The sequence below is a fragment of the Anomalospiza imberbis genome, unplaced genomic scaffold, assembly GCF_031753505.1.
Source record: "Anomalospiza imberbis isolate Cuckoo-Finch-1a 21T00152 unplaced genomic scaffold, ASM3175350v1 scaffold_43, whole genome shotgun sequence".
NCBI lineage: Eukaryota > Metazoa > Chordata > Aves > Passeriformes > Viduidae > Anomalospiza > Anomalospiza imberbis.
Genome location: NW_027100039.1, coordinates 385,908 through 396,196, shown reverse-complemented (window position 1 = coordinate 396,196; position 10,289 = coordinate 385,908). Strand labels below are relative to the sequence as shown.

The 10,289-nt window shown below is 49.4% G+C and overlaps 1 protein-coding gene across 1 annotated transcript in view; it reads left to right on the top strand.

The window, feature by feature from the left end:
• The window catches only part of RNF31 (ring finger protein 31), a 29,949-nt gene that overhangs the window by 1,650 nt on the left and 18,010 nt on the right, over positions 1–10,289 (top strand). The window contains exons 2-7 of the mRNA XM_068178396.1: positions 449–500; positions 1,025–1,183; positions 5,574–5,729; positions 5,985–6,038; positions 6,680–6,731; positions 9,619–9,731. Of these exons, the coding sequence (XP_068034497.1) occupies positions 449–500; positions 1,025–1,183; positions 5,574–5,729; positions 5,985–6,038; positions 6,680–6,731; positions 9,619–9,731 (586 nt within the window). The remainder of the gene's footprint in view (positions 1–448; positions 501–1,024; positions 1,184–5,573; positions 5,730–5,984; positions 6,039–6,679; positions 6,732–9,618; positions 9,732–10,289) is intronic.

Below are 10,289 nucleotides of genomic sequence, written 5' to 3'. Positions count from 1 at the left end.
ATTTTTTGGGGATTTTTTGGGAATTTTTGGGGTTTTTTTGGGAATTTTTTGGGAATTTTTTGGGATTTTTTGGGGTTTTTGGGGGTTTTTTGCAAGGTGCCGCTGCTGCCGGGCGGGCGCCTGCTGCGCGACAACCTCGCCTGGGTGAGGCGCAACGGGAATTTTCGGGATTTTTGGGAATTTTTTGGGGTTTTTTTGGGAATTTTTGGGGTTTTTTTGGGTTTTTTTGGGGATTTTGGGGTGTTTTTTGGGGTTTTTGGGGGTTTTTAGCAAGGTGCAGTTGCTGCCGGGCGGGCGCCTGCTGCGCGACAACCTCGCCTGGGTGAGGCGCAACGGGAATTTTCGGGATTTTTGGGAATTTTTTGGGATTTTTTGGGGAATTTTTTGGGATTTTTTGGGAATTTTTGGGAATTTTTTCGGTTTTTTTGGGGTTTTTGGGGGTTTTTAGCAAGGTGCAGCTGCTGCCGGGCGGGCGCCTGCTGCGCGACAACCTCGCCTGGGTGAGGCGCAACCGGGAATTTTCGGGATTTTTTGGGAATTTTTTGGGAATTTTTTGGGATTTTTATGGGGTTTTTTTGGGATTTTAATGGAATTTAATGGGGTTTTAATGGGAATTTTTTGGGATTTTTTGGGGATTTTTATGTGGCTTTTATGAGGCTTTAATGGGGTTTTAATGGGAATTTTTTGGGATTTTTATGGGATTTTTATGGGGCTTTAATGGGGTTTTAATGGGAATTTTTATGATTTTTATGGGATTTTTATGTGAGATTTAATGGGGTTTTAATGGGAATTTTTTGGGATTTTTATGGGGCTTTTATGTGAGATTTAATGGGGTTTTAATGGGAATTCCATGAGTTTATTATAGAGTTTTCTTGTGGATTTAATGCCGTTTCCATTCCCATTTTCCCCGTTTTTCCTCCGTTTTTTCGCCAAATTTCCACCAATTTTTTTTTTTTTTTTTTGGGGGGTGGGTGGGGTGTGGAATTTCCCCCCCCCAAAATCCCGGACTTTTCTCTCCTCCCAGAACCCCCAGGGTCTCCCGCACGGCCTGGAGCAGCTGCGGACGGCGCTGAACATTCTGGAAAAGTACGGGCGGAACCTGCTGAGCCCGCGGCCGCCGCGCCACTGGAGGGGGGTCAGGTTCGGGAACCCCGTGTTCAAATCCACCGTGGGCGCCATCCGGGTCAGCGTTCCCCCCAAAAAAAAAAAAAAAAAACCCCGAATTCCCGCCCAAATCCCTTCCCCCGCGCCCCCCCGAGCCGCCCCCAGCGCCGTTAGGCTCCACCCACCGCCTCTAAGCCACGCCCACCGCTTAAAGCCACACCCACTCCCTCTAAACCACGTTAAAGCCTGCTCTCTCCAAGCCACGCCCACTTCCTCTAAGCCACGCCCACACAGTCTAACCTACGTTAAAAGCTTGCTCCCTCTAAGCCACGCCCAACTCACTCTAAGCCATGCCCACTTCCTATAAGCCACGCCTACTTTAAGCCACGCCCACCCAGTCTAAACTACATTGGTTTAAAGCCTGCTCCCTGTAAGCCACGCCCACTTCCTCTAAGCCACGCCCACTTACTCTAAACATCATTAAAGCCTGCTCTCCCTAAGCCACGCCCACTTCCTCTAAGCCACGCCTACTTCCTCTAAGCCACGCCCACTCTAAACCACCTTAGTTTAAAGCCTGCTCCTGCTAAGCCACGCCCACTTCCTCTAAGCCATGCCCACTTCCTCTAAGCCACGCCCACTCACTCTAAACTTTAGTTTAAAGCCTGCTCCATCTAAGCCACGCCCACTTACTCTAAGCCACGCCCACTCACTCTAAACCACGCCCACTCACACTAAACCACATTTGTTTAAAGCATGCTCACTCCAAGCCACGCCCACTTCGTCTAAGCCACGCCTACTTCCTCTAAGCCACGCCCACTCAGTCTAAACTACATTAGTTTAAAGCCGGCTCCCTCTAAGCCACGCCCACTTCCACTAAGCCACGCCCACTCACTCTAAACTACTTTAGTTTAAAGCTTGCTTTTTCTAAGCCACGCCTACTTTCTCTAAGCCACACCCACTTCCTGTAAGCCACACCCACTCACTGTAAACCACATTTGTTTAAAGCCTGCTCCCTCTAAGCCACGCCCACTGTCTCTAAGCCACGCCCACTCCCTCTAAGCCACACCCACTTCCTCCAAGCCACACCCACTCTAAACCACATTTTTTAAAAGCTTGCTCCCTCTAAGCCACGCCCATTTCCTCTGAGCCACGCCCACTTCCTCTAAGCCACGCCCACTCTAAACTACATTGGTTTAAAGCCTGCTCCCTGTAAGCCACGCCCACTTTCTCTAAGTCACGCCCACTTCCTCTAAGCCACGCCCACTTACTCTAAACGTCATTAAAGCCTGCTCTGCCTAAGCCACGCCCACTGTCTCTAAGCCACGCCCACTCCCTCAAAACCACCTTAGTTTACAGCATGCTCACTCCAAGCCACGCCCACTTCGTCTAAGCCACGCCTACTTCCTCTAAGCCACGCCCACTCAGTCTAAACTTCATTAGTTTAAAGCCGGCTCCCTCTAAGCCACGCCCACTTCCTCTAAGCCACACCCACTCCCTCTAAACCACGTTAAAGCCTGCTCTCTCTAAGCCACGCCCACTGTCTCTAAGCCACGCCCACTTCCTCTAAGCCACGCCCACTCAGTCTAACCTACGTTAAAAGCTTGCTCCCTCTAACCCACGCCCACTTCCTCTAAGCCATGCCCACTTCCTATAAGCCACGCCTACTTTAAGCCACGCCCACCCAGTCTAAACTACATTGGTTTAAAGCCTGCTCTCCCTAAGCCACGCCCACTTCCTCTAAGTCACGCCCACTTCCTCTAAGCCACGCCCACTTACTCTAAACGTCATTAAAGCCTGCTCTCCCTAAGCCACGCCCACTGTCTTTAAGCCACGCCCACTCCCTCTAAACCACCCTAGTTTAAAGCCTGCTCCCTCTAAGCCACGCCCACTTCCTCTAAGCCACACCCACTCCCTCCAAGCCACGCCCACTCCAAACCACATTTGTTTAAAGCTTGCTCCCTCTAAGCCACGCCCATTTCCTCTGAGCCACGCCCACTTCCTCTAAGCCACGCCCACTCTAAACTACATTGGTTTAAAGCCTGCTCCCTGTAAGCCACGCCCACTTCCCCTAAGTCACGCCCATTTCCTCTAAGCCACGCCCACTTACTCTAAACGTCATTAAAGCCTGCTCTCCCTAAGCCACGCCCACTGTCTCTAAGCCACGCCCATTCCCTCCAAACCACCTTAGTTTAAAGCCTGGCCCTCTAAGCCACGCCCACTTACTCTAAGCCACGCCTACTTCCTCTAGGCCACGCCCACTCCCTCAAAACCACCTTAGCTTAAAGCATGCTCACTCCAAGCCACGCCCACTTTCTCCAAGCCACGCCTGCTAGCTGTAAGCCACGCCCACTCAGTCTAAACTTCATTAGTTTAAAGCCTGCTCCCTCTAAGCCACGCCCACTTCCTCTAAACCACGCCCACTCTCTCTAAACCACATTTGTTTAAAGCCTGCTCAATCTAAGCCACGCCCACTTCCTCCAAGCCACGCCTACTTTCGCAAAGCCACGCCCACTTCCTCTAAACCACACCCACTCCCTCTAGGCTCCACCTACTCTAAGCCACACCTACTCTAAGCTCCACCTACTCTAAGCCACACCCACTCCCTGCAAGCCACACCCACTCCTTTAAAGCCACACCCACTCCAGTCCCAAACCAGTCCAAACCAGTCCAAACCAGTATAAACCAGTATAAAAACTCCCCTATTTTCCCATTTTTCCCCATTTTTAACCCTTTAATCCCCTCCCAATACCTCCAAATCCCCTCCCAGTCCCTCCCAGTCCAAACCAGTAACCCCGAACCCCAAACCAGTACAAACCAGTAACCCCCAGATCCCCTCCCAGTCCCTCCCAGTATAAACCAGTATAAAAAATCCCCATTTTCCCCATTTCCCCCCATTTTTAACCCTTTAATCCCCTCCCATCCCCCCCAAATCCCCTCCCAGTCCATCCCAGTCCAAACCAGTAACCCCAAACCCCAAACCAGTCCAAACCAGTACAAACCAGTAACCCCCAGTCCCAAACCAGTCCAAACCAGTATAAACCAGTATAAAAAATCCCCTTTTTTCCCCATTTCCCCCCATTTTTAACCCTTTAATCCCCTCCCATCCCCCCAAATCCCCTCCCAGTCCATCCCAGTCCAAACCAGTAACCCCAAACCCCAAACCAGTCCAAACCAGTACAAACCAGTAACCCCCAGTCCCAAACCAGTCCAAACCAGTATAAACCAGTATAAAAAATCCCCTTTTTTCCCCATTTCCCCCCATTTTTAACCCTTTAACCCCCTCCCATCCCCCCCCAAATCCCCTCCCAGTTCATCCCAGTCCAAACCAGTAACCCCAAACCCCAAACCAGTACAAACCAGTAACCCCAAACCCCAAACCAGTACAAACCAGTATAAACCAGTATAAAAAAATCCCCATTTTCCCCCATTTTCCCCATTTTCCCCCATTTTTAACCCTTTAACCCCCTCCCATCCCCCCCAAATCCCCTCCCAGTTCATCCCAGTCCAAACCAGTAACCCCAAACCCCAAACCAGTCCAAACCAGTAACCCCCAGATCCCCTCCCAGTCCCTCCCAGTATAAACCAGTATACAAAATCCCCATTTTCCCCATTTTTCCCCATTTTCGCCCCATTTTTAACCCTTTAATCCCCTCCCAACACCCCCAAATCCCCTCCCAGTTCATCCCAGTCCAAACCAGTCCAAACCAGTAACCCCTGGCCCCATCCCAGTCCCTCCCAGTCCCTCCCAGTCCAAACCAGTAACCCCCAGATCCCCTCCCAGTCCCTCCCAGCACAAACCAGTATAAAAAATCCCCTTTTTTTCCCCATTTCTGCCCATTTTTAACCCTTTAATCCCCTCCCAGCACCCCCAAATCCCCTCCCAGTCCCTCCCAGTCCAAACCAGTAACCCCCAGTCCCAAACCAGTCCAAACCAGTATAAACCAGTATAAAAAATCCCCATTTTCCCCATTCTCCCCCATTTTCCCCCATTTTTAACCCTTTAATCCCCTCCCAACCCCCCCAAATCCCCTCCCAGTTCCTCCCAGTCCAAACCAGTAACCCCAAACCCCAAACCAGTACAAACCAGTAACCCCCAGATCCCCTCCCAGTCCCTCCCAGTATAAACCAGTATAAAAAATCCCCCTTTTTCCCCATTTTTGCCCCATTTTTAACCCTTTAATCCCCTCCCATCCCCCCCAAATCCCCTCCCAGTCCCTCCCAGTCCAAACCAGTAACCCCTGGTCCCATCCCAGTCCAAACCAGTCCAAACCAGAACCAGTATAAACCAGTATAAAAAAAACCCCATTTTCCCTATTTTCCCCATTTTTGCCCCATTTTTAACCCTTTAATCCCCTCCCAATCCCCCCCAAATCCCCTCCCAGTCCCTCCCAGTCCAAACCAGTAACCCCTGGCCCCATCCCAGTCCCTCCCAGTCCCTCCCAGTACAAACCAGTAACCCCAGTTTGCAGGGCGGCCGGGAGGTGCTGAAGCTGCTGGGGTACACGGAGGAGTCGGGGGAGGGGCTGAGCTTCCCCCCTCCCCCGCACGGGCCCCACCCCCCGCTGGTGGCCGCCGTCACCGCCGACGTCCTGGTGCTGCGCGCCGAGCTGGACCTGCTCTTACTGGTTTGGACTGGTTTATACTGGTTTGGGACTGGGGGTTACTGGTTTGGACTGGGAGGGCGCTGGGATGAACTGGGAGGGGATTTGGGGGGGATGGGAGGGGGTTAAAGGGTTAAAAATGGGGGGAAATGGGGAAAAAAAGGGGATTTTTTATACTGGTTTGTACTGGTTTGGACTGGTTTATACTGGTTTATACTGGTTCATACTGGTTTATACTGGTTTATACTGGTTTATACTGGTTTTTCTCTCCCCCACCAGAACCAACACCCGAACCCGCATTTCTTTACCCAGATCTTACTGGGAGAGGATGAGGTGAGACTGCTTTATACTGGTTTATACTGGTTTATACTGGTTTATACTGGGAGGGCACTGGTTTATACTGGGTGGGCAGTGGTTTATACTGGTTTATACTGGTTTATACTGGGAGGGCAGTGGTTTATACTGCTTTATACTGGTCCATACTGGTTTATACTGGTCTATACTGGTCTATACCGGTCCATACTGGTTTATACTGGTTTATACTGGTCCATACTGGTCTGTACTGGTCCATACTGGTCCATACTGGTCCATACTGGTCTGTACTGGTCTGTACTGGTCCATACTGGTCCATACTGGTCCATACTGGTTTATACTGGTCCATACTGGTCCATACTGGTTTATACTGGTCTATACTGGTCTATACCGGTCCATACTGGTTTATACTGGTTTATACTGGTCCATACTGGTCTGTACTGGTCCATACTGGTTTATACTGGTCCATACTGGTCCATACTGGTCCATACTGGTCCGTACTGGTCCATACTGGTCCATACTGGTCCATACTGGTCCATACTGGTCCATACTGGTCCATACTGGTTTATACCGGTCCATACTGGTCCATACTGGTCCATACTGGTCCATACTGGTTTATACTGGTCCGTTCCCGTGACCCGCCGTTCTCTGGCGCCCCCCAGTGGCCGCTGCCGTCGGTTGCGCTGCCCGCGCTGCACGAGCTCCTCCCGGCCGGTAGGGGGCGCTGGGGGCGCTGGGGGCTGGGGGATTGGGGGGATTCGGGGATTTTGGGGGGATTTTAGGGGAAATTTGGGAATTTTGGGTGATTTTGGGGAATTTTGGGGGATTTGGGGGAAGTTTGGGGGATTTTGGGGGATTTTGGGGAATTTTTGGGAATTTTTGGGGAATTTTTGGAGATTTTTGGGGATTTTTGGGGAATTTTGGGGGATTTGGGATTTTTGGGGATTTTGGGGAATTTTGGCGGATTTTTGGGGATTTTGGGGGAATTTTGGGGGGAATTTTGGGGATTTTGGGGGGATTTTGAATAATTTTGGGGGGAATTTTGGGGAATTTTGGGGGATTTTGGGGAATTTTGGGGAATTTGGGGGGGTTTTGGGGATTTTGGGGAATTTTGGGGGGATTTTGGGGGGATTTTGGGGGAAATTTGGGAATTTTGGGGATTTTTGGGGGATTTTGGGGGGATTTTTGGGGGATTTTGGGGGGGATTTTGGGAATTTTGGGGAGATTTTGGGGGGATTTTAGGGGGAAATTTGGGAGTTTTGGGGAATTTTTGGGGAATTTGGGGGGGTTTGGGGATTTTGGGGGATTTTGGGGGAAGTTTGGCGGATTTTTGGGGATTTTGGGGGAATTTTCGGGGATTTTTGGGGGGAATTTTGGGTATTTTGGGGGGATTTTGAATAATTTTGGGGGAATTTTGGGGATTTTGGGGAATTTTGGGGGGACTTTGGGGGAATTTGGGGGATTTTTTGGGAATTTTTGGGGGCTTTGGGGAATTTTGGGGAATTTTGGGGGGAATTTTGGGGGAATTTTGGGTATTTTGGGGGGATTTTTGGAATTTTGGGGGAATTTTTGGGGGATTTGGGGAATTTGGGGGGAATTTTGTGGGATTTTGGGGAATTTGGGGGGAATTTTGGGGATTTTGGGGTAATTTTGGGGGAATTTGAGGGATTTTGGGGGGATTTTGGAGAATTTTGGGGGGAATTTTGGGGGGAATTCGGGGGAATTTTGGGGGGAATTTTGGGGGGATTTTTGAGAATTTTGGGGGGGAATTTTTGGGGAAATGTTGGGGATTTGGGGAGAATTTTGGGGGGATTTTGGCGGGCATTTTGGGGGAATTTGGGGGGAATTTTGGGGGAATTTGGGGGGATTTTGGGAATTTTGGGGGGATTATGGGGGAATTTTGGGGGAATTTTTGGGGGCATTTTGAAGATTTTCGGGGATTTTTTGAGGGGTTTTGGGGGGAATTTTGGGAGTTTTGGGGGATTTGGGGGGATTTTGGGGGGAATTTTGTCGGGAGAATTCGGGGAATTTTGGGGGAATTGGGGGAATTAGGGGGGGATTTGGGAGGAATTTTAGGGATTTTGGGGGATTTTGGGGTGAATTTTTGGAGATTTTGGGGGATTTTGGGGAATTTTGGAGGAATTTGGGGAATTTTGGGAGGAATTTTGGGGTGGAGCAGCGGGATTTGGGTGTTCCCGCAGGCGGGGCGGGGCCGGGGCGGGGCTGGGCGTGCTGTGGGGAAAAATGGGATTTTTTGGGGTGGAAAAAATGGAATTTTTCGAGGAAAAATTGGGTATTTTGGGATGGAAAAATGGATTTTCTTTTTGGGAAAAAAAGGGGATTTTTTGGGGTGGAAAAAATGGAATTTTTTTGGGGAAAAATTGGGTATTTTGGGTGGAAAATGGGATTTTTTGGGGGGGAAAATGGGAATTTTGTGGAAAAAAGGAAATTTTGGGGTGGAGCAGCGGGATTTGGGTGTTCCCGCAGGTGGGGCGGGGCCGGGGCGGGGCTGGGCGTGTCGTGGGGAAAATGGGATTTTTTGGGGTGGAAAAATGGGATTTTTTGGGGTGGAAAAAATGGAATTTTTTTGGGGGAAAAACTGGATATTTTCAGGGAAAAAATAGGATTTTTTTGGGGAAAAAGTGGGATTTTTTTGTGGGAAAAAAAGGGATTTTTTGGGGGGAAATAATTTGATTTTTTGGGGGAAAAATGGGAATTTTTGGGGGAAAAATGGGATTTTTTGGGGGAAAAAAATGGGATTTTTTTGGGAAAAATGGGATTTTTTCGGGGAAAAAATAGGATTTTTTTGGGGATAATGGGAATTTTGTGGAAAAAAGGGAATTTTGGGGTGGAGCAGCGGGATTTGGGTGTTCCCGCAGGCGGGGCGGGGCCGGGGCGGGGCTGGGCGTGCAGTGGGGAAAAATGGGATTTTTTTGGGGGAAAAATGGGATTTTTTTGGGGTGGAAAAAATGGAATTTTTTTGGGGGAAAAACTGGATATTTTCAGGGAAAAAATAGGATTTTTTTGGGGAAAAAGTGGGATTTTTTTGTGGGAAAAAATGGGATTTTTGGGGGGAAATAATTTGATTTTTTGGGGGAAAAATGGGAATTTTTGGGGGGAAAAATGGGATTTTTTGGGGAAAAAAATGGGATTTTTTGGGGAAAATTTGGATTTTTTCGGGGAAAAAATAGGATTTTTTTGGGGATAATGGGAATTTTGTGGAAAAAAGGGAATTTTGGGGTGGAGCAGCGGGATTTGGGTGTTCCCGCAGGCGGGGCGGGGCCGGGGCGGGGCTGGGCGTGCAGTGGGGAAAAATGGGAGTTTTTGGGTGGGAAAAATGGGATTCTTTGGGGTGGAAAAATGGGATTTTTTGGCAGGAAAAATTGGGAATTCTTTGGGTGGAAAAAATGGGATTTTTTTGGGGAAAAATTGGGTATTTTGGGGGGAAAATGGGAATTTTTTGTGGGAAAAATGGGATATTTTGGGGGAAAAAAATGGGATTTTTTTGGGAAAAATGGGATTTTTTGGGGGAAAAATGGGATTTTTTGGGGGGAAAAAAGGGAATTTTGTGGGGGAAATTGGGATTTGGGTGTTCCCGCAGGCGGGGCGGGGCCGGGGCGGGGCTGGGCGTGTCGCAGCTGCACCTTCCGGAACCCCTCCCCCGCCGTGCTGTGCCAAGTGTGCGAGCGCCCCCGCCTGGCCCGGAGGCCGCAGGTCAGCGCGATTCGGGGCGAAAAACGGGGATTTCGGGAAAAAAAATAATGGGATTCGGGGCGAAAAACGGGGATTTCGGGAAAAAAAATAATGGGGATTCGGGGGAAAACGGGGATTTGGGAAAAAAAACGGGGAATTGGGGGGAAAAACGGGGATTTTGGGAAAAACAAACGGGGATTTCGGGGGAAAAACCAACGGGGATTTCGGGAAAAAATAATGGGATTCGGGGGAAAACGGGGAATTTGGGGAAAAAATATTGGGAATTTGGGGGAAAAAACGGGGATTTTGGGAAAAAAAACGGGGATTTTGGGAAAAAAAATGGGGATTTCGGGAAAAAACAACTGGGATTCAGGGGAAAAACGGGGAATTTGGGAAAAAATATTGGGAATTTCAGGTGAAAAACGGGGATTTTGGGAAAAAACAACGGGGATTCGGGGGAAAAATGGGGAATTCGAGAAAAAAAACGGGGATTTTGGGAAAAAAAACGGGGATTTCGGGGGGAAAATGGGGATTTCGGGAAAAAATAATGGGATTCGGGGGGAAAACGGGGAATTTGGG